Consider the following 23,828-nt stretch of genomic DNA (forward strand, 5'->3'; position numbering starts at 1 on the left):
AACGTGTCCCTAGTAAGCCTCTAGTTAACTAGCTCGTTGATCAACCGATAGTCATGGTTTCCTGACTATGGACATTGGATGTCATTGATAACGGGATCACATCATTAGGAGAATGATGTGATGGACAAGACCCAATCCTAAGCATAGCATAAAAGATCGTGTAGTTTCGTTTGCTAGAGCTTTTCCAATGTCAAGTATCTTTTCCTTAGACCATGAGATCGTGCAACTCCCGGATACCGTAGGAGTGCTTTGGGTGTGCCAAACGTCACAACGTAACTGGGTGACTATAAAGGTGCACTACGGGTATCTCCGAAAGTGTCTGTTGGGTTGGCACGGATCGAGACTGGGATTTGTCACTCCGTGTGACGGAGAGGTATCTCTGGGCCCACTCGGTAATGCATCATCATAATGAGCTCTATGTGACTAAGGCGTTAGTCACGGGATCATGCATTGAGGTACGAGTAAAGAGACTTGCCGGTAACGAGATTGAACAAGGTATTGGGATACTGACGATCGAATCTCGGGCAAGTAACATACCGATTGACAAAGGGAATTGTATACGGGATTGATTGAATCCTCGACATCATGGTTCATCCGATGAGATCATCGTGGAACATGTGGGAGCCAACATGGGTATCCAGATCCCGCTGTTGGTTATTGACCGGAGAGGCGTCTCGGTCATGTCTGCATGTCTCCCGAACCCGTAGGGTCTACACACTTAAGGTTCGGTGACGCTAGGGTTGTAGAGATATGTGTATGCGGAAACCCGAAAGTTGTTCGGAGTCCCGGGTGAAATCCCGGACGTCACGAGGAGTTCCGGAATGGTCCGGAGGTGAAGAATTATATATAGGAAGTCAAGTTTCGGCCACCGGGAAAGTTTCGGGGGTTACCGGTATTGTACCGGGACCACCGGAAGGGTCCCGGGGGTCCACCGGGTGGGGCCACCTATCCCGGAGGGCCCCGTGGGCTGAAGTGGGAAGGGAACCAGCCCCTAGTGGGCTGGGCGCCCCCCCCATGGGCCTCCCCCCTGCGCCTAGGGTTGGAAACCCTAGGGTGGGGGCGCCCCACTTGCCTTGGGGGGCAAGGCACCCCCCTTGGCCGCCGCCCCCCCTCTAGATGGGTTGTAGCCGGCGCCCCCCCTCCCAGGGGGCCTATATAAAGGGGGAGGGAGGGCAGCAATATCTCAGCCTTGGGCGCCTCCCTCCTCCCCTGCTACACCTCTCTCTCTCGCAGAAGCTCGGCGAAGCCCTGCCGAGATCCCGCTACATCCACCACCACGCCGTCGTGCTGCTGGATCTCCATCAACCTCTCCTTCCCCCTTGCTGGATCAAGATGGAGGAGACGTCGCTGCACCGTACGTGTGTTGAACGCGGAGGTGCCGTCCGTTCGGCACTCGGTCATCGGTGATTTGAATCACGGCGAGTACGACTCCGTCATCCACGTTCATTGGAACGCTTCCGCTCGCGATCTACAAGGGTATGTAGATGCACTCCTTTCCCCTCGTTGCTAGTATACTCCATAGATGCATCTTGGTGAGCATAGGAAAATTTTAAAATTATGCTACGATTCCCAACAAGAAGAAGGATCTAAGAGCAACTCTAGCGCGTCGACGGATTCTGTCCAGGCGCGTCCGTGTGGATCGAAACAGACAAAAACTGCGATCCAACGCACTGACGCAAACGAACAAGTGTCCGCTTTTTGTCCACGTGTGACCCATTTCAGACTCAAATTTGGGTCGGATTTGTGTCAGCGCGGACATGCGTGATGCGCGCCGTTGTCCTCCCCCTGGCTCGTCAGTCGGTGACACATTGGCCATTCTCCCCTTCTCCCAGCCATAACCAAGAAACATGTCCACCCCGCCCTCGCCGCGGCCGCCCAGTTCCGGCCGATTGGACGTCGCCCGAGCCGCTGCTCGCACCCACACACCCCCAAGCAGCACGCCGCTCCTGACGACAGCTCTTGCCGGTGTTGGTGGCATGTGTTTCGCTGCTGTCGTAGCAACCCCAGGACCACGCCACACCCTCGTCTCCACCATCGCCGAAAACGCTCCAAGCCGGCGTCCTCGCTCGACGGTCCCAGCCACTGTCGCCTACACGCCGGCAGGCCTGCTGCAAGGTCTGGGAGAGGCGTGAGGCTCTTCACCGACCGGCTTCTTCCACCACGCCCGCAAGGTGTTCGACGTTTTGCTCGCAAGGTACAAATTGATAGTGGAGCGTACTTTTGGTGTTCTTCAATCTCGATGGGGCATCGTTCGGTATCCTGCTAGAACTTGGAGCACCAAGAAGTGGAAGATGATGACTGCTTGTGTGATCATGCACAACATGATCGTAGAGGATAAGCGTGAGGATGGAAATTTCGACCAGGGTTTTACTTTTAGGGTGAAAATATTGTGCCTGAGCATAAATGTGTGGCAACGTTTGCACAATTCACCTAATTTTACCATGAAATGCGTTATTGAGCAACTCACATCCAACTACACTATGATTTGATTGAGCATATGTGGGTTCACCTTGGTAACCAATAGATGTATCGGCTCTTTTCTTTGAAATGCATTTGCATAATTTAAATTTCATTTGGCTCGTAAACTATGAGATTTTTATTTGATTGTAATAACACTGTGATATTTTTATTGTGGTTATGAATTATGGGAAGTTTAGGCAATACCTTTGATATGTAGTACCTAGAAAAAATTGTAAAAATATAGCCGCATATCGGTCGCGCGGACGAAAATGCATCAAGGCGTTGGATGCACTGACCCGAGCGGACGGGGACAAAATCCACGCCCGTCGGCAACCTCTCACCCCTCCCTCTCCGTTCACAGTCTAGATTCGTCAGCCGCCTCCCAGGCCGCTCGCCGGCGGCCAGGACCACCGGAGTTCCTGAGTCTCCTTTCTCTCCGACGGAGGCACGCCTCCTCTTCATCGCCACTGTTGAGGGCATCGGTTGCAACCCCGCGGCGGCGGCGAGCGGTTCCCCCGAGTGCTTGGTTAGTGCCGAGCATCGCGGGTGACGCCACTAGAGCGCGGTGCGGCGGCGCACGCACGGTCAGCCTTCCCGGAGGGCAAGACCCGCGGCAGTTGCGCGCCGAGCTCCGCTGGAGACGGCCAGCAATGCCGACCGGCCGGCTGTCCTCCATCTTCACCAGCAATGCAACCTCCTCCTTCAGGGCTCCTTCGCCACAGCCACGAGCCCCCCTCGCCGCCTTGGCTGCCGCCACGGAGCGCGTCCGCGCCGGAACGCTAAGTCGGCAGGACGCGCACCACCTGTTCGACGAATTGCTGAGCCAAGCCGCGACAGTCCCAGTACGCACGCTCAACAATTTTCTTGCCGCCCTCGCCCGTGCTCCGCCCTCAGCTGCCTGTGGCGATGGCCCTGCCCTTGCCATCGCCCTCTTCAACCGCATGTCCCAAGGCGCTGGTGCACGGGTGGTGTCGCCCACGCTCTGTACCTATTCCATCCTCATGGACTGCTGCTGCCGCGCAGGCCGCCCGGACTTGGTGGTTGCCTTCTTCGGCCGCCTCATCAGGTTGGGGCTGCGCTTGAATGTCATCCCCTTCAACAACCTCCTCAAGGGGCTTTGCAAGGCCAAGCGCTCAAATGAGGCATTGGATCTGCTGCTCCACCGGATGCCCGAACTGGACTGTGCGCCTGATGTCTTCTCGTACAGCATAGTAATCAACGGCTGTTTTAAAGAAGGTGAAGTAGACAAAGCGTGCAATCTCTTCCATGGGATGCCCCAACTGGGAGTTCAACCTAATGTGGTCATCTACACCTCAATTATCGATGCACTAAGCAAGTGCGGAGCCATGGACAAGGCAGAAGTGGTCCTTCGGCAAATGGTTGATAAAGGTATTGGACCCGATGTCATGACATGCACTAGTCTGATCCATGGATATTCCATTTCGGGTAGGTGGAAGGCGGCAGTAAGGGTATTCAAAGAGATGATAAGTCTTGGTGTTGTACCAGATACCGTCATGTGGAACTCATTTGTGGATTCACTTTGCAAGCATAGAAGGACAAAGGAAGCTAGAGTTATTTTTGACTCCATGGCTGCAAAGGGCCAGAAACCTGATACTGTCTCCTACTCTATTATGCTTAACGGGTATGTGAAAGAAGGATGCTTTGATGATATGACCGGTCTCTTCAATTCGATGCTACAGAACGGTGTTGTACCTAACCACCATATTTTCAACATACTGATCAATGCATATGCTAAACGTGGACTGATGGATGAGGCTATGCACATGTTCGAAGTAATGAGGCAACAAGGAGTAAACCCAGATGTAGTTGACTATCTAGTAGTAATGGATTCACTTTGCAAAATGGGTAGGATGGATGCTGCTCTGGACAAATTTAATCAGATGGTCAATCAAGGAGTTTCACCTAACAAAGCTGTTTACCAATGCCTGGTTCTGGGTTTTTGCTCTCATGGCGATTTTGTGAAAGCCAAGGAATTGATCTCTGAAACAATTAATAGAGGTCTGTGTTCTAACAATGTGTTCTTCTATCCTGTAATAAACGACCTGTGCAAAGAAGGAAAGGTGAAGGAGGCACAGGATATGTTTGACTTCATTGTAGGTATTGGTCAGCGGCCTGATGTGATTATGTACAATTCACTGATGGATGGATATTGCCTTGTTGGCAAGGTGGAGGAAGCACTGAGAGTACTTGATGCTATGAAGTCTGCTGGCCTCCAACCTGATGCTATTACGTATGCTATACTTCTTAATGGCTACTGTAAAATTGGCAGGATCGCCGATGGATTGAGTCTTTTCAGGGAAATGTCACTCAGCGGGGTTAAGCCCACGACTATTATGTACAACATTATACTTGATGGGCTGTTTCGCTCCGGGAGAACAGTTTCTGCAAAGGAAAAATTCAATACGATGGTTGAAAGTGGCTTACCAGTGGACGTTCGCACATACAACATAGTTCTTCATGGACTTTGTAGAAACAATTGCACTGGTGAAGCAATAGAGTTGTTCAAAAAATTATGTGCAACGAACGTGAAGATTAATGTCATAACATTCAATACCATGATTTCTGCAATGTTTAAAACTAGGAGAATTGGAGAAGCCAAGGATTTGTTTGCTACTATATCAGCCATCGGGTTGGTGCCTTCTGTTGTGACTTACAGTGTAATGACGACGAATTTCATAAAAGAAGGGTTGCTGGCGGAGGCTGATGATATGTTTTTAGCAATGGAGAAGGCTGGCTGTGCTCCCAACTCCAGGCTGCTAAATCACGTGGTCAGAGTGTTGCTGGAGAATGGTGCAGTTGTAAAGGCTGCAACTTATCTCGCTAAACTTGATGCAAAACAGCTTTCACTTGAAGCTTCGACAGTTTCGTTAATTGTATCTCTCTTCTCAAGGAAAGGGAAATTAAGGGAGCATGTAAAGTTGCTTCCGGTAAAGTACCAGCCTCCTGAGATGTTGGACTGACAATTGATGCATTATTACTTGGAACTTCCTACTGAAAAACAAGGTGGTATTCACTCATAGCTGACACAATGGCATAGCCCCCCACCTTCCTTTTTGGAAAATGCAGAAAATTCATCCATTCTGTTGTTGCCTGATGTTTGATGTCACGTTCTAGTTAATATAACAAGCCTGTGGCCTGAGAGTCATATGAGTTTCCCTTTTTTCTGTGATGAAGAAGGCGTAACTCTGATCTGGAAAGTTTGGATATGTCACACATTTAGGCCTATTCAGAGTATCCAAATTTGTGGCAGGGTACTTGGCTGCCTACCTCTGGGAATACCCAATCTCGGTGTTTACGCATTTATGCTTGACCAAGGACAAGGAGTGCAACACAAACACGATATAAAATATTTTGTTTAACAACTGTGATATTTTTCAGTAGTGCCTCCCTCAACAGTAGTGTTTTTTTATTTTATTTTGGGAAAGCGTTAAGTGCGCTGTATTCATGGGTTGCATACTGGTAAACAGAATTGAACTGTGTTGTCATCTAAAATGTAGTTGCCAGCGCTAGTGCACCTTAGTTAGTAATATGATGTTACCTCAGGGCTATTAAGCATGTTTTGTGCTACTCCCAGCAACTGCTGACTGTCAAAATACTACTACATTGCAGTCTCCCCAGTAAGAGATATTTACCTTAATTCATCGTATATGTTTTTTTTCTTTCTGCTCCAGCTAGAGCTATAAAGGGGAGAGACGAACAGAGCATGAAGGACCAGTATTTAATACATCAATCCATTGTCTATGTTTCTTTTTCCTGGTCCAGCTAGAGCTATCAGAGGGAAGATGGAGTGAGCGTGAATGATCAGTTTGCTGTACTACTGCCGTTGGGATTCGCATCCCAGAAACATGTTGCGCGGCGCATTCGATGGCGTTGTGCATTTGTTGTTAAGGTTCTCCAGTTTCTTTTTGTTGCTGATGAAAGGAACGAAAGCCATTTCTTGTGTGCTCATGACATGATGAGTGCGTAGTTACAAGAGTTAGGAAGGAAAATGAGATGCTTGCTCTGCTACGGCCGGCGGCGAGCAGCGGAAGGGGAAGGGGAAGGAGCTTCCTCGTCCATGACCACGCCGACGGCGACATTTTGTCACATTGACTGACGACCTCTCCTTCCCTTCCTTCCCTGTGATGAGGTAGGGAGTGGGGGGCTGAACTGAACTGGACCGGGGTCGGGCCTGGCCTGGCCTGGCCTTGAATGAATGAATGAATGAATGGGCCGGAGAAGCAGGCCCAGAGGAAGGAAGGAAGTTATCTCATCTTCGCCGAGGCAGAGCAGAGCTCCTCCCCCTTCCTCCCCTCTTCGGCGACGGCGATGGCCTCCGCGTCGTCGGCGGCGTCGCTCCGCCTCCTCCGCCGCCCTATCGGCCTCGCCCCCCTTCGCCCCGCCCGCCGCCTCCTCTGCGTCGCCTCCCCCACGGCCGCGCTGGCCACCGACGGCGACTCCTCCCCTGCTTCTTCTGCTTCCATGGCGCAGCCGGCGGTGGTGGACGTGAACCCGCCGCGCGGCACCAGGGACTTCCCGCCGGAGGAGATGCGGCTCCGCTCCTGGCTCTTCGACAACTTCAGGGAGGTGTCCCGCTCCATGGCCTTCGAGGAGGTGGACTTCCCCGTGCTCGAGTCCGAGGCGCTCTTCATCCGCAAGGCCGGGGAGGAGATCACGCAGCAGCTCTACAACTTCGAGGACAAGGGCGGCCGCCGCGTCGTGCTCAGGCCGGAGATCACCCCTTCCCTCGCACGCCTCGTCATCAAGCAAGGGTATGTATCTACTCCCATGTCTATGTATGATATGAATATGATTCAACCCAGGTACTACTTATGAAGGCTGGATTGGATGCCAATCTCAATTCATTCGACCATTAGATTTGTTTGATTGATTTTTCCCAACCTAGCATAGTAGATACCAGTCTCACTTCATTCAATTTGTCCCAATTGACGCCTAGTAAGTGCATTTCTTCATATTCTTCTTGTGAATGTCTCTCTCTCTAGAAAGTCAGTCTCCCTCCCACTCAAGTGGTTCACCATAGGACAGTGCTGGCGATACGAGCGAATGACAAGGGGAAGGCGCCGCGAGCATTATCAGTGGAACATGGACATTTTTGGTATGCCTAAAGTCCGGGTATGTATGTATCTACGCCCATTCTGATTCACCTTGTCCTGTATGATTCACACTGACTTCACTTCTCCACCTTGTTCAAATTCAGGCTGAGGCTGAGCTCATTCAAGCTATCGTTCTCTTGTTCGAGCGTCTTGGGATCACGTCTTCGGATGTGGGGATCAGACTGTCCAGCCGAAAGGTAGCCTTTCACCTCACTATTTGCCCTCTAATTACAAGTAAACAAACCATTTTGTTCCCTTCCATTTGATGGCATATATGTCCTATGCGTGGGTTTATTAGGACCAATCTCTCTGTTTTGTGCCTCACTGTTCTCTCTTCTCTCCAGGTTCTTCAGGCCGTGTTGGATATGTACTCCGTACCACAACACTTGTTTACTCAAGTTTGTGTTATTGTTGACAAGGTACATCCAAACCCTCTTTCCACCTTCCTATTTGTTGTATCATGATGCCTTCATGCACATCCTACTTTGTTTCAAGCCCAACTTTATCAGCCATGGCATTCTGAATAACTGTATAGTTTGGAAGTTTGCTCCTAAACTGCTTTTGTTCGTATGCTGATGTTAAAAAGGTTCATGTTCACCTCTTTCCACTGCTCATGAAAATGAACATAGTAAGATCTTTATGTTTTTATTTATTTCTACGCACTTTCTTCTTAGCTATGCTGTCCGGGTGGAGACCTAGGATAAGATTGCTAAAAAACCAAGATGTTTATTTTTGCTGGACTTCGTGCTGTTTATCCTTTACTATGCAGTCCATGTAAAGATATAGGAAATAATCACTGAGTGTTCTTTGTATGACTCAGAACTTGGTAGCTAATACATATCACATGGGCCAATTTCCCCATGCTTGTTTCTCAATTTGTGATTAAAATCCGTTCTCATCTAACCCTCTATATTGTAAATAACTAGTAAAATAGTCATTACAAAACCACAATCCTGTTGTCTACTGATTTTAAAGTTAACCATATCATAGTTGTTTCTGTGTTGCATATTTACTCTGTTCATAACTACTAGATGAATTTGCATGCACTATGTAATTGTTTATTGCATCATGAATTTACAATATTGTGCAGCTGGGGAAACTGAGTAGGGAAGAAATTGAGAAGGAATTGATTTCAACTGGGCTGTCATCTGAAGCAGTACAGGGCATCATTGAAGTGCTCTCTCTCAAGTCACTGTCCAAACTTGAAGGTCTGTTACTGGCTTTAGCATTCGACATGTTCTTAAACTGTTGGGCTGTACTGTGGTACCTTTGTGTTAAACTTCTTGTTGATACTGTCCAAACTCTTTTTCTTATGGCATCCATATTTGTGCAACTTTTTGGAAAAAGAAATCGAAGTCGACCCTTTTATCCAGAAAAGGATCGCTCATTTTGGTATTCCCATGCAGAGGTGCTAGGCTCAGGTGTTGAAGCCGTTGCTGACTTGAAGAAGCTCTTCTCGCTTGCTGAGCAATATGGTTATGCTGATTGGATCTGTTTCGATGCATCTGTTGTTCGTGGCCTTGCATACTACACAGGGATTGTTTTTGAGGTCCTAATCAAGTGGCATTCCATCTTTTATTTTTTTTTGTCACCAACTCTTGTTTCATGCCGAACTCTCTTGATCCATGTTTTCAGGCTTTTGATAGGGAAGGGGAACTGAGAGCGATTTGTGGTGGGGGGAGGTATGACAGGCTACTGTCAACATTTGGAACTGAAGATGTACCAGCCTGTGGCTTTGGATTTGGAGATGCTGTTATAGTGGAGGTATGATACTATTCCCCCCCCCCCCCTCCTCTGGTTCCTTTTCCCGTGTCGAGCGAAGAAAGCTGCTTGGTCGAAGATTAAAGTTCCTGTAAAATTGATATTTTGATAAAGATATGAGAAATACCTGCTAATATTAAGTAAAAAAAAAGTAACAGTATAAAATTCAGAAGCCCAGCATTGCACAAGGTTGGGCCAAGATTTTATCAAGTTGAGTAGTGCTGAGAACATAAATTCATGTGGAAAAGATTGTCGTTGTTTACATGTCATGATGAATTTGTGATGCAGTTTGAGTGGCAGTAATACCAACTCTATAATTTACACATTTTCTGGCAGCTGCTGAAAGAAAAGGGTCTTTTGCCTGACCTGCCACGTCAAATAGATGACATTGTGTTCCCATTGGACGAGGAGCTTGAGGGGCCAGCATCTAGTGTTGCATCCTCTCTGCGGAAGAAGGGCAGATCTGTAGACCTTGTAGAAGACAAGCGTCTGAAATGGTAATTTTTTTTTTCTTTGTGTTGAATAATTATGTGGGTGGGTGTATCTGTAATTACTTTTTACTATGCTGCAGGGTGTTCAAACATGCTGAGAGGATAAACGCTAGCAGGCTGATCTTGGTTGGGAAATCCGAGTGGGAGCGAGGCATGGTTCGTGTGAAGATACTATCAACCAGAGAAGAGTTCGAGGTCAAGGCGGGCGAATTGCAGTAGCTGTTAGCTGATCTGATCGATTTGAAGGTTTGACTTGTCCCCTTTCTGATCATCTTCAACACTGTAAGTTTTGCAATTCACGTTGTGTATACAAACAATTAGGTGGCTTTAAAGGCTATTGATATCTTGGTTCGGATCATTCATCTTGCAACAAACAAAGAAATTGTAGGTTTTGCCATTCACCAACATGTATTGAGAATGCCTTTGCTGCCTGAGAATAGAATGCTCATCCGCTTCGAACTAAGGCTTTTCTGAAGCGATTATTTTTGGTTCTGTACATGATGCAAAATGGATGGATGAATGAATATAATGAAGCAAGTAATTGTCCTGCCTTGGAAATTAAGCTGGTGCCTGCAGGTATATGTATGTATGTATTGTTGGGTTGGTCCTGAAAAACAATAAGCTATCTATCTAGTACGCAATGCAAATTAAGTTGCAGATAGCTTATTAACTAGGTAGAGGCAGCCAGCAGGTACGGTTTTTGTTTTGTTTTGTTTTGTTGGCGTCACTTCATTGGGAGCCGACGTAGCCGAATCCGATGACGAAGGCGGCGGCGGACTGCATGAGGAGGTAGACATAGAAGTGGTCGTGGCCGAAGACGATGTCGTAGACGGCGCAGTAGAGCAGGCAGAGCCCCATGACGATCTCCGGCGCCAGGATGCTGCTTTGGCTCTTCTTCTTCTTCGTTGCCCCCTTGTTGGTGGCCATGGTGGTCGTCGCGGCAGGGGTGGAGGAGGTCACGGAGCCGAGCTTCTCCGTGACGACCCACTCGTTTGCGCGGCTGGCCTCGACGAGGCCGATGATGGTGGCCTTGGAGCGGTGCATGGACATGACGTTCTCGAAGAGGATCCAGAAGACGAGCAGGTGCCACGACCTCGGGGTGCAGACGGCGTTGAGCAGGGTGATGATGGCGGGCACGTACATGGCCACGTACTTGGGCAGGCGCACGTCCTGGCCGCCGACGAGCACGTAGGCCGGGATGACCACGCAGTAGAAGAGGAAGGTGACGAGGTGCGCCACCACCTTCCTCACGAAGAAGAAGCCGTAGAGCACGTGCACCTTCTTCCACGCCGACACCTGCCGGCTCGCCACGATCTCCCAGAACATCTTGCGCATCAGGTTCGCCGGCCCGCACGACCACCGGTGCTGCTGGTACCGGTACGCCTTGAAGCTGCTGGGCAGCTCGTTGCGCACCTGCACGTCGCCGGCGTAGACGAACCTCCAGCCCCGCATCGACGCCCGCACGGCGAGGTCCATGTCCTCCACGGTGGTGCGGTCCTTCCAGCCCCCCGCGTCCGCCAGCGCCTGCACCCGCCACACCCCCGCCGTGCCGTTGAAGCCGAAGAAGCCGTGGCACGCCGACCCCACCTCCTGCTCCACCGAGAAGTGGTAGTCCAGCGACATCTCCTGGATGCGGGTCAGGATGCACTCGTCCGCGTTCACGAACCGCCACCGCGCCTGCACCAGCGCCACCGACGGGTCGGCCTGGAGGACCGGCACCGTGCGCCGGAGGAAGTCGGCGTCCGGCTGGAAGTCGGCGTCGAACACGGCCACCAGCTCGCAGTCCTTGGCGTAGCCCTTCTTGAGGCCCTCCCGCATGGCGCCCGCCTTGTAGCCGCTCCGGTTGCTGCGGTTCTCGTACCGGATTTGCACCCCCTTGCCCGCCCACCGCCGGCACTCCGCCTCCACCATCGCCCGGATGCCGGCGTCCGTCGAGTCGTCCAGCACCTGGATCACCAGCTTGTCCGCCGGCCACCACAGCCCGCACGCCGCGCCGATGGACAGACGGTACACCTGCCACCAAATAATTCTACTTGTTTCACTCAGGGGCACACACATTGACAGACAAAACTTTCGTAAGTATGTTGTCACTCCCCACATCGGGCAAAGTAGTACTGACGTACCGGAGAGAGTTGACTCTTGTCTTTGCGTGCAGTAAAGCATAGTGCTAGCTGTTTCTTTTTTATTGTCTTGATGAATTTGGATGGACGTACAGGAGGGAGTGCAACAACGACAATATTTGTTGTGCGTGCATGCATGCATGCATATGTTGTGGAAATTAATGGAGCTGTAAAGCAGCGGCTTTTGCATGATGATGGTTGAAGAAAGCAACAAAATCGAGTACACATGCAGCTAGCGTTACCAGCAGTGTATACGAGTGATGGATCATGCGTGCGGCGAGCAACAGCCATCAGAGTGGTCATGCATATCATATCATCCATCGTAGACGAGCAATCGATCGATCATATTGTACGTACTGACCTGCTTCTCGTTGAACATGGGGATCTGGACCAGAACCAGGGGCAGGTCCTCTGCGGCGCCGGACTCCAGGTCGTCGTCGTCGCCCCCCTTGTTCCTGCTTGGGCTGCGGCGCTGACGGCGTCGGCGGCGGAGCCATAGCGCCGCGACGACGAGCCCCATGTAGAGGCGCTCGGCGAAGAGCATGAGGGACATGGCGGCGCAGAGGTACACGGCCAGCTGCAGCAGCGGCACCACCACCGCGTACCGGACCACCGCCCACGCCGCACGCGCCATCGTCAACATGCTCACCCCCTTCATCCTTCTTCTTCCTCCTCCAAAAGAGAGCAAGAAAGAGATTGAACTTCTTCTCTTCTTCTTCTCCTAATTATTTCAAAAGCTTGGATTATATGTAGGGTTTTGCTAAACTGATCTTGGTAGGTGCGTATATAGACAGATTGGTGGAGGCTAATTATATACTTAAATTGCATGCAATTGGGGGCCAGGCTAGATCAGAACCCAAAGGGGAAGGTTATAAACTTGGGGCATGGCATTGACCTGGTGACAGCCAGAAAGCACTATCTGGCACAGTTGAGGGCAAGATTAGCACCAGCATTAGTGCTTGCTATCTGTACTAATACACTGGGTGGGTGCAGCCAGCCACAAGAGTGAAGACATGCATGCAGGCCAGTACAAATTACCACATATACGTACAAGCTAAGCTAGCCGAGCGAACCGCTGTCTTTGTAAGTATATTGATTGGTGAAGAAACAAACAAGCAAGGTCCATATGTACCTAGCTACTTCTTGGTGAATCAAGTGTGCTTCGCATTCACATACTACCAACACAAAACAGAAGAAAAGCAAATTAAACTGAGTTTGTATGTTGCATGGTATCCATCCATCTCTTTCTGTTGTGCATGATTGAACCTTTATTTATTTATTTATTTATTTATGCACATTTATGCATATGAACACGCTAAGCTTAGCTAGCCAGGAGATATACCATATATACGCACTAGTAATTCCGCACAGAAATTAATAAATAAAACCGTGTGCGTGCGTGCGTGCGTGTGGGATCCATCTATATGGAGTGGAGTTGCCAACCGCGTCGTGCTGCATCCATTCCATTCCATGGCCAATGGCAGCAGGCATCTATCGTTGTGTGCTAAGCTAGCCCTGGATTCTTCACTACCTGCCTTATTTGGAGGGAGGGAGGGAGCTAGCTAGCATTCCATATATGCTACTCCCCCCGTTCACTAATACTATAAGATGTTCTAACTTTTTCCAGAATCGGACACAACACGTTTTAGTGTGTTTATTCACTCATTTCAGTCCGTATGTAGTCCATAGTAGAAAAAAATCATCTTATATTTGTGAACCATGTTATCTGGCGTCCATCAGATTTTTGGCATCTGCCAGTGAACGCCGTCCCCACCATTGCACGGATCTCAGCGCAGGGCCGATGCCAAGTTCAGATTTTGAAACTAGTTTGCTATAAGATAAAACCAAGCGAACATTTTATTTCTCAAACGCCCCTGTGCACTACACTTGCTAGCGGCGTGAGCTTGCATGGCAGACTTGGGTTTGAATCCCAAGCCCTCCTTTTTTGCCTTCTTTTTTTACCATGATGGAATTTTATGTTTTTTTTGCTTAGGTACATGGCAATTTTCTAGAAAAAATAAATCAACATCGCAGTTTATAAATTTTAGAAATACGTCACATGGCAATTAAATTTTTTTTCACAAGTCAAGTTTGTTTTTGTACATGGAATTTTTTATTTTAAGATATGACATGTTTATTACTACGAGATGACATTTTTTATTATTAAAAGATGGCATATTTTTGAATGGCATTTTTATTATTAATAGACGGCATTTTTATAATTAGGAGACGGTATTTTTATTATGAAGAGATGGAATTTTTTATTATTAAGATATGACATTTTTATTATTAAGATATGACATTTTTTTAGTATTAAGAGATGTCATTCTTGTTATTAAGAGGTGACATTTATACTAATAAGTGATGGCATTTTTATCATGGCATTTTTCTAAATATTATTATCCAAATAAAACATTTTTTATCTATAGGATGGTAGTTTTAAAGTTTAGCAACAAGGCAATGATATGTTTCCTAGATCACACGACCTCTTTATGTTTTATCATATACTTATTGTAAATTTATAAATTAGAGTAATGTCAGTTTTATATAGCATGACATTTTTCGTAATTCACATCAAGGGCAAAATTGTTCTCTACAAGATGGCATTTTTTTATATTACTTTCTTTTACATACATCATACAAATCTTTCTTTTTGACATTTTTAATTTTTATGTAGAAAATAAAACGGTAATTGGGCATGGAGGCCTAGAGGCCCATGGGGGGAGCTAAAGAGGGCCTTTGTGGGCTGGTTCGCTCGATACTTGTTGCATGATTGAGTAGTGATGGATGCAGACAATCACAAACCTACTTTGTTTATAGAAAAGAGAGTATAATCTTTGATCCCTAACTGTTGTAGGAATCTATCGTGGGCCTCCTCTTATGTGTCATTTGCCGCCTATTCCCTCTGTCCGGATTTATTAGGCCTCCTCATATTTTGAGACAGAGTTTGACCTAACCATACATTTGCGTAATAAAATATGAGTTATACATCAAATAAATGGTATTATTGAAAAATTCATTCGAATATGAAATATAACAACATAATTTTATGACATAAAACTTATATTTTGCAAATTAAATCGATGGTCAAAGTTTAGACAAAAATACAAAGGGGTCTAATAAACCCAGACGGAGGTAATAATGCACTATTTCAGTATAATGTTGTTTGACTCTTTATTTTTTTAAGGGTAAAACTGTCGATCTATTGATAATCAATCATGATAGTACAATGAACACCAGAGAGGTAACAAAATTTCAGGGCAGTGGATGAAGCTTGGTTTTAAATCCAAATAAACACATGCTTTTTATTTCTTTTTATTTGTTTACTGAGTGTCTTGTAAAAAAAAGACTTGGCAAATAGAGTACCTATTTTCCGAGTGTTTTCAAAGTCCCTACTTTGTCGAGTGTAGTACTCAGCAAAGTGACGTGAAGTTTCTATTTGCCGTGAGATACTCAGCAAAGGCCTTGTTTGCCAAGAACCCCTTGAAAAATCACTCGGCAAACAGCCTGACACTCTACATATAACATTTTTGCCATAGTGTATACATAATTCACATGAGTGACAATCTATGGAAAGAAATGATATATTTTGTAAATTCAAATTTAATTATGCCCATTGAATCTTGGCCAGAACTAATTGACTCGGCCGGCCAACTAATCCCCTCTTGATTGTAAATATGTGTGTTGCGATAAACGCTGATGATGAAAGCTTCCCTATCCCTAATTCGAATTCACATTGCCCTGCTCCAGAAAAAAAACGTTCACAGTGCACCCCAAACCAGTATGCCCGCTTAGGATTCTTCTCGAAGATTATTGCTTCGAGTTGGTTCTCATCCCGGTAGCGCATACACACATGATTTCGTTTTATTCCTTCGAATTATTCCGCTTCCGGTTTCGTTCAAATGAAACCGTCCAGAGAACCTCAGGCCCGGCACAGATTATTTCAGCATCCTTAAACGTCTAGAGGAAAAAATACTGTATTTTCTGGCATGTCTCTTTCCTTTGGAAGAGAGAGATCAGCAACTGTAGCTCAATGGTTGAAGCTTCAAATACTAAATTTTTCTCATCAATTTTAGAAAGATTACTTCACCTTTCTCCGACAGGTGTGCGGTGGCGCACGCGTGGGGCGTGTCGGCGCACCTGATGTATGGCTGCAGCCCGGACCATGGTGGTTCCTGGCCTCGGGCAGTGCTCCTCTGCTCCTTGCCGGCACGGTGCTCGGATGGGCATGGTGGCCTGCGCTGCGTCCGGTGGCCTGCGCTCGGGCGGCCGTTGATGGATCTGGCGCCTAGTGCTGACGTTTGGTTGTCGGTGGTCTCCGCAGGGTGCGGTTGGCTCCGGCGGCTTGTCGTGCTTCTTCGTCTTTTGAAGGGTTCGATGGTGGTGGTGGTCGGCTGTCGTCTTATTGTAGGGATGTGCTCAACTCCGAGTGAGAACCCTGCATCGACTATGTCGATGCCGGCGGCAACGGCGTCTATGGGCGTCGTTTTCCTTGCAGGAGGTGCCGTTGTGGAGCTCTAGCACCTACAATACTTTGCTTTGTGGTCTCCGGGTGAAAACCTAAGACCGGGCTTGCCGGGTCGGATGGCGGTGTTGTGTTCTCGACAACACTACCTCCTTGGAGGCGTCGTCTTGGAGACCCAAACGACGGCTTCAGTTGCTGCGACTGGTTGAGAGTGGTTCGCGTGGTGGTGGTGGTGTGGCCTGCTCAGGACCGAGGGTGGTGTGTTCTTCTTCAGGTGTTTCTCTTCGGTTGTCCTATGTGTGGTCTCCGGCCTGCTACTTTGCATGCTCATGACCCTGCTCTGTTGAGGCGAGCCTCGGGCTCTTGGTCTCGTCTTGATTCATCTTTGCTCAATGACGACGCAATGATGCCTCCCCGACTTTCTAATCGTCTTGAACTTCCGTGGCAGAGCTCCCAGTCAAGGTTCGTGTGAGGCGTTGGCACTCGTTGATTGTGGATGCTCCTCTGTTGCGCCGTGGGGTTTGATACGCACGTCGGTGCGGTGCGTTAGGCTGCTTGTAGAGTCTTGGTATTGTGATCCCTCGACGCACACCTCATCTACCTAGTCCTGTTAGTTTGCTAGCTAGGTCTTGCCTTATGTTGGGCATCATGTTCCTCTCCTCTTCTTGTAACACTTGTTATTTGTCTGGTTTTCGGCTCGGTTTTCCTCATAAATGGGGTCAATTTGTTAAGGTTTTCGATCCGGTTTTCCTTATAAACTGGATCACTCTCCTGGCATTATGGCCATTTGAGCAATATATTCAGGTGGAGGGACTCCTCCCCCGGTGATTCTCAAAAAAAAAAAAACTTCACCTTTCTCCAGTAACACCCTGTTTTTTTGCAACTGAGAGTTGGAGAACAGCCAGTCTTCTCCATTGTTGACAAGATATTGTCTGCCCCTTCCAGCAACCCTCACTTTATGAGATCCAGTAACACCCTGACCACATGTTTTTTTGCAACTGAGAGTTGAGAGCACAGCTAGACTTCTCCATTGTTGAGAAGATATTGTCTACCCCTTCCAGGTTGAGATACAGGTTGACCAGAAGGTCACAAGACTAACAAAATAATCAACTCCTGCGATTTCCACAACAGAAAGCCAAAGAATAATGCAGTATTTATTTGGTTTCAGAGACAAGCATGCATTGTGTTTCAACCAAAGGAGCTACAGACGATGTGTAATGTGTGCATCCATTGGAGGCCTCCAGATTGCACAACTTTTTATCTAAAAAATTTCTTCAAGGTAATCGCACAACACCCTAGAATGCACCGGTGTTTGAGATGAGAATCCCGATGGCAGTACAGCACTGATCCTTCACGCTCTGTCTTGGTAAAGAAAGCGAAAGAAGCGCATGATGCACCGGTGTTTGAGATGAGAAGCAAGACTGTAAATGAAGCCTATGGTCAACGGATGGTTGTATAATCTGTAGAGGTTTTGGCATGAACCAATTAGAATGTAAATTTTGTAAATAGTATCATGATGATGACGATGAAAACTGCTGACACTTGAGTTCAAAAATTACAATGCCCTTGCTCCAGAAGGAAATTTACATTGCCTCCATTTGGTTTGAAGTTTACTATCAAGGATTACTAGCTTTAAGCTCGTAACAAGTTCTGCACTTTGCTGACCGACATCTGTAAGGCTCAAGAGTGATAAGAGAGTATTCTTTTCGGATCACCCTTTTGAACCACGTTTAAACACCTTCGGAACCATGTTCTTCTTCCAGTTTGTACACACGACAATCATAACTCTAACAAGAGTGGATCAAGCATAATTGTATACAGGAAAAACTGCACTGTCATTTACTGCAACCAGAAACAACAGCATGATGTAGCTGGTTTACAAGAAGTACACAGAGATTTTTAACCTTTTTTTTTCAGAGAAAACTCTAGATGATGCAGCGTTGTAAAGCAAAAAAGAAAAAGGAAACCAAAGATCCAGAAAACATTTATCAGAGCCAGGTTTCGATCCTGGGACCTGTGGGTTATGGGCCCACCACGCTTCCGCTGCGCCACTCTGATTCGTTTGATATTCAGTTGCATTGCTCTTGTATTTCAACGCTTCCTGATTAACAGCAAAAACTGTACTTTCTGGCATGCCTCCTTCCCTGGGAAGAGGGTCAGCAACTGCAAACTCAATGACTGAAGCTTCAAGTACAAAATTCTTATCATCAATTTCAGAAAGATAACCTCCGGCCCTGATTATCACACCTTTCTCCAGTAACACCGTGGCCACAAGATTTCGCAACTGAGAGTTGAGAGCACAGCCAGTCTTCTCCATTCTTGAGAAGATATAGCCTGCCCTTTCCAGCAACCCTCCTCCAATGAGATGGTCACAAGTATAATAAATACTTAATTCCTGTGATTTCCACAACAGCGAACCTGAACAAGAAGCTCTCATGTTCTCTTGGAAGTGCATATTTTGCCAGATAGTTCCTTGCACTCCTTTCAAATAATACACTAATTATTTGATTTCGGAGACAAGCATTGTGTTTCAACCAACGGAGCTACTTTCACGCATTGACTGACCATGACCATACAGAATATGTGCGATGTGTGCATCCATTGTTGGCCTCCAGGTTGCAGAACTTTTTATCTAAAATTTGCCTTTACGATAATCGCATAATGCCCTAGAAGGCGCCATGATAAATGTTTTTGAGATGAGAATCTCAATGGCAGTACAAAACTGATCCTAGTGTAAAGGGAGTTTTATTCAAATGTTTTATTCAAAGTGAGAGTAAAGGGAGTTTTATTCAAATGTCATAGTGTTACAGTCGAGAGGCCACAAATCCTCAATACAAGGTGGAACCGAACGCAACCACACCGCTGTAGCCCGCTCGGATCGGCTATAATTGGCCAACCGATCGGCAACTCTATTCTGAGAACGACAGATTTTCAAAGGTACAAACTCCCTATTACTCATCAACTCCTTAATCTCTAGAACCAAATGACAGAATCCGACTGGACGACGACTGGAAGATCCGAGTGTTGGATGGCCAAGGCCATACCCTGCATGAGCGCGTGAAGTTCAGCCTCCAGAGCGTCGTTACAGTGGAACAGGACTCGGTATGCTGCAAAGATGATCTGTCCTTGATGGTCGCGCAACACCATTCCGGCGGCCGCCGAGCTATCTGCTGCCTGGAAAGATCCATCGACAGTTAGGGCAACATAACCCGGACCCGGCGCCGGCCAAGATAGTAGTATATTTTCTTTCCTGGGAAGAGCTGTTGGAATCGCCGAAGATGGCATTTTTCCTTTCAGAATTTCATCCACCGAAAACCGACCAGCTAGCTTGATGGACTTGTAATAACTGTCGAGGAAGTCCACCGTGCTTGTTTTCAAAAGCTGAAAATTGTACTGAACAACATCATCTAAGTGTTCTTGCCTAAAAAAGATCTTTTTTGCCTACAAGAAAAAAACATCACCAATGTGTTTATGTCACAATAATAACTTCATTGACAGGTATGGAAGAAGAAATATACCCAAAAAGAAACTTCTGCTAGATAAAATGCACCAGAAAGAAGATTGGCTTACAAACTGATGAATACTTTTTTTTGAAACGGACAAATTGATGAATACACGTACATCCGAAAAGAGATGATTGGGTGTACAAGCAAAGAAGCTTGCTTGCATAAGATTAGTGAACAACAAAAACATAGGATTGGACGAGAGGAGCATCTGCTCTACATATCAAGACATGAATTAACACACAAACCACGCCATCCGCCCAAGAAATGAATCTGGCAAAAGGGGAACAACAGAGTTGCGGCCAGATCCGCAGCCGAGGGTACCGGGACGCCATATCCAACGGATGCGGGTGGCAGGAACTCGAGGACGTCTTGGAAGAGGGGCGACGCTTTCTAGCAGTTGGATTGCACGGGATGGCGGCGGCGGGTCTCGTGATGATCGGAGACGAAGGCAGTGTGCCTTGGAACCATAAGATCCAGCGACATGAAGGATTGGGACGGGTGGATCTGGGTGGCTGTGAGGCTCGGGCATGGTTGATCCAGCGAGGTCAGCGGCGCACGTCGGAGCGGCTCACCGCTCACGGCGATGCACTCCGGCTGCTCGTGCCGAGAATGGCTTGATTTTGCTGTTGACTGTTGAGTCGTGTGGTGAGAGGAGCTCGGACTGCTATATTTCGGCACGTCGAGGTGTTTCGTGCAAAATGTGTAGCACCTCTCCACCTTGCTCGATCTGTACCATAGGATCGCCATTAGATGGCTCAGATGTATTGATCGTACCATCGCATCCCAAGCCCTGATCGTATACAAGTTGCCCCCTTCCCGTTATGTACTCCACTCTGGAAACATCATTTTTTAGCATAATCCACTAATCAGCTGCTCCCTCTGTAAACTAATATAAAACATTTTAAATCATGTATGTAGGGACAGAATTTTTTAAGACATGATTCCACATGCACCCGTTATGAATAGTAAATTAAAAAAAATACTAAAAAAATTGAATCTTTTTTTTTTATACACGGTCTACCATTCTACCCGAGTATGAAGTTTCACAAAGAAACGACATCTATAACATACTGGATCGGACAGCATTAGACATCTGCTTTTCGAATGCAAGGTAGCTATGGTAGTATGGGAGCTACTAGGGCTCAAGGTCCTGATCAAACAGGCGCTGAAAATTGAAAGAGCAGGTGAGCTCGTCCTGTCAAATCTGTTGTGCCTCCCCGAACAACAAGTCCAAGTACTTGGGCTACCGAAAGTAAAAGAAACAGTGGCAACAGCGAAAGTAAAACAGTGGCAACAGCGGCTTGGTATATGTGGTATGAACGACGCAAATTGACACACAATGAAGATACTCAGAATGCAACATGAAGGTCCCTAGTTACTATGTTTAGCATGTTGCTGGAGGTAAAAAGTATTAATTCACAACATAGAATGATACTGGGAAGTATCTAAAACTGAAAGAAGAAAAGGAGCAAGGACGAACGGTGCTGGCGACCAACTGTGCCCGACGTGCCGTGCTTCTCAAACAGCGGGGAAGTCACCAGTATGGTCGATGGGCATGAGTCCGATGGCCTTTGCCCTGATGAAGCAGCCTAGAACTAATGCATGATGACAAGGAAGTCGATTGGGTCGGAGTCGTCGCAAGGCTTCAGGGATGAAGCCGTAGTTGTGCGGTAAGAAACAGAGGAGTAAAGGACACAATCGACCTTGATGAGCCCCATCTTCTTGTTCACCTCGTACTTGACCTTGCTGCCCTTGGGGATGTCGGCGTTAACTCTTTGCCAAAGTATAAAACCTGTGCGCTCAAGGACCACACGATTTTGCAACTGAGAGTTGGGAGCACAGCCAGTCTTCTCCATTGTTGACAAGATATTGCCTGCCCTTCCCAGCAACCCTCCTCTAATGAGATACAGGTTGACCAGATGGTCACAAGAATAACAAATACTTAATTCTTGTGATTTCTTCAACAGAAAGCCTGCGCAAGAAGCTGTCGTGTGCTCTTGGAAATGCATGCTTTGTCACATAATTCCTTCTGCCTCTTTCCAATAATGCAGTCTTTATTTGGTTTCAGGCATAAGCATTGTGTTTCAACCAAAGGAGCTACTTTCACGCACTGACTCACCATGACCATACAAAATATGTCCAATGTGTGCATCAATTGGTGGCCTCCAGATTGCACAACTTCTCATCTAAAATTTGTCTTCACGATAATTGCACAACGCCCTAGAATGCGCCATGATAAATGTTTCTGGGATGAGAATCCCAACGGCAGTCAGCAGTGATCCTTCATGCTCTGTTCATCTAACCTTTGATAGCTCTAGCTGGGGCAGAAAAAGAAACATAGACAATGAATTAAGGTAAATATTTCTTACTGGAGAGATCCAGATCTGCAATATTTTTTTTACAGTCAGCAGTTCCTGCAGCCCATGAATACAACACAATTAGCACTACTGTTGAGAGATGCATTACTGAAAATAACCACGATATCATTGGTGACAAAAGTGGTTTTCCATGCGATGGTTGTTAAATTTCAATAATGCAAGCATCTAACATAGAGCAATCCTAGTTTTCTGTAACATTATGGAGAGAGAGAGAGAGAGAGAGATCATAGGTTAGTTGAAGTTTTAAGAGTGAACAGACTATTTTATATCATCGATAGAGAGAAAACGCCGTGCATCAACCCTCTCACAGTTGTTAAACAGGCTATTTCATATCTGGTTTGTGTTGCACTCCTTGGTCAAGCCTTCATGTTGCATAAATTAATGCATAAGCACCGAGTTTGGGTATTCCCAGAGGCAACTAACCAAGTATTTTGCCACAAACTTGGATACGCTGGATAGGCCTAATATGACACACACATATCCAAACTTTCCAGATCAGCGTTACGCCATCTTCATCACAAAAAGAGGGAACCTCATATGATGCTCAGCGCGCAGGCCCAGGCTTATTATTTTAATTACGAACATGACATCAGCAAACAACAGCAACAAAAGGAATTAATATTGATAAAAAAAGCGATGAAATATCTGCATTTCCAGAAAAGGCAGGTGGGGCAATGTCATTGTGTCAGCTATGAGTGAATGCCACCTTGTTTTCCAGTACGAAGTTTCAAGTAATACTATATCAATTGTCAGCCCAACATCTCAGGAGGCTGGTACTTTACCGGAAGCAACTTTACATGCTCCCTTAATTTCCCTTTCCTTGAGAAGAGAGATACAATTAACGAAACTGTCGAAGCTTCAAGTGAAAGCTGTTTTGCATCAAGTTTAGCGAGATAAGTTGCAGCCTTTACAACTGCACCATTCTCCAGCAACACGCTGACCACGTGATTTAGCAGTCTGGAGTCAGGAGCACAGCCAGCCTTCTCCATTGCTAAAAACATATCATCAGCCTCCGCCAGCAACCCTTCTTTTATGAAATTCGTCGTCATTACACTGTAAGTCACAACAGAAGGCACCAACCCGATGGCTGATATAGTAGCAAACAAATCCTTGGCTTCTCCAATTCTCCTAGTTTTAAACATTGCAGAAATCATGGTATTGAATGTTATGACATTAATCTTCAAGTTCGTTGCACATAATTTTTTGAACAACTCTATTGCTTCACCAGTGCAATTGTTTCTACAAAGTCCATGAAGAACTATGTTGTATGTGCGAACGTCCACTGGTAAGCCACTTTCAACCATCGTATTGAATTTTTCCTTTGCAGAAACTGTTCTCCCGGAGCGAAACAGCCCATCAAGTATAATGCTGTACATAATAGTCGTGGGCTTAACCCCGCTGAGTGACATTTCCCTGAAAAGACTCAATCCATCGGCGATCCTGCCAATTTTACAGTAGCCATTAAGAAGTATAGCATACGTAATAGCATCAGGTTGGAGGCCAGCAGACTTCATAGCATCAAGTACTCTCAGT

The 23,828-nt window shown here is 46.8% G+C and overlaps 2 protein-coding genes and 1 long non-coding RNA gene across 3 annotated transcripts; 1 reads left to right on the top strand and 2 right to left on the bottom strand.

Annotated features, from left to right (window-relative positions):
- Positions 1-6,669: 6,669 nt before the first annotated feature.
- LOC123055034 (histidine--tRNA ligase, chloroplastic/mitochondrial) lies at positions 6,670-10,384 on the top strand. Its single transcript, XM_044478940.1, has 9 exons — positions 6,670-7,232; positions 7,464-7,593; positions 7,679-7,771; positions 7,919-7,993; positions 8,665-8,782; positions 8,981-9,123; positions 9,210-9,338; positions 9,672-9,832; positions 9,907-10,384. The coding sequence occupies exons 1-9, from the start codon at positions 6,685-6,687 to the stop codon at positions 10,043-10,045; spliced, it is 1,536 nt and encodes a 511-aa protein (XP_044334875.1). The 5' UTR covers positions 6,670-6,684; the 3' UTR covers positions 10,046-10,384.
- LOC123055033 (glucomannan 4-beta-mannosyltransferase 1-like) lies at positions 10,243-12,899 on the bottom strand. Its single transcript, XM_044478939.1, has 2 exons — positions 12,308-12,899; positions 10,243-11,839 (listed from the first exon to the last, which is right to left on the bottom strand). Exons 1-2 carry the CDS (start codon positions 12,602-12,604, stop codon positions 10,556-10,558), a joined length of 1,581 nt encoding a protein of 526 aa, XP_044334874.1. The 5' UTR covers positions 12,605-12,899; the 3' UTR covers positions 10,243-10,555.
- Positions 12,900-19,179: 6,280 nt separating this feature from the next.
- Positions 19,180-20,806, bottom strand: LOC123055035 (uncharacterized). The gene is made up of 2 exons (XR_006426482.1): positions 19,930-20,806; positions 19,180-19,852 (listed from the first exon to the last, which is right to left on the bottom strand). It is a non-coding gene; the product is annotated as an uncharacterized lncRNA (long non-coding RNA).
- Between the last annotated feature and the right edge of the window lie 3,022 nt (positions 20,807-23,828).

The sequence above is a fragment of the Triticum aestivum genome, chromosome 2D (assembly GCF_018294505.1).
Source record: "Triticum aestivum cultivar Chinese Spring chromosome 2D, IWGSC CS RefSeq v2.1, whole genome shotgun sequence".
In the NCBI taxonomy this organism is placed as follows: domain Eukaryota; kingdom Viridiplantae; phylum Streptophyta; class Magnoliopsida; order Poales; family Poaceae; genus Triticum; species Triticum aestivum.

What these genes read in the sequence shown, in the direction of transcription:
- LOC123055034 (XM_044478940.1), top strand. Translation starts at nt 6,685, where the DNA reads ATGAATGGGCCGGAGAAGCAGGCCCAGAGGAAGGAAGGAAGTTATCTC. An exon ending in GAGATGCTGTTATAGTGGAG is followed by an intron (nt 9,339 to 9,671) that starts GTATGATACTAT and finishes ATTTTCTGGCAG; the next exon opens with CTGCTGAAAGAAAAGGGTCT. An exon ending in GAAGACAAGCGTCTGAAATG is followed by an intron (nt 9,833 to 9,906) that starts GTAATTTTTTTT and finishes ACTATGCTGCAG; the next exon opens with GGTGTTCAAACATGCTGAGA.
- LOC123055033 (XM_044478939.1), bottom strand. Translation starts at nt 12,604, where the DNA reads ATGAAGGGGGTGAGCATGTTGACGATGGCGCGTGCGGCGTGGGCGGTG. An exon ending in CCATGTTCAACGAGAAGCAG is followed by an intron (nt 11,840 to 12,307) that starts GTCAGTACGTAC and finishes ATTTGGTGGCAG; the next exon opens with GTGTACCGTCTGTCCATCGG.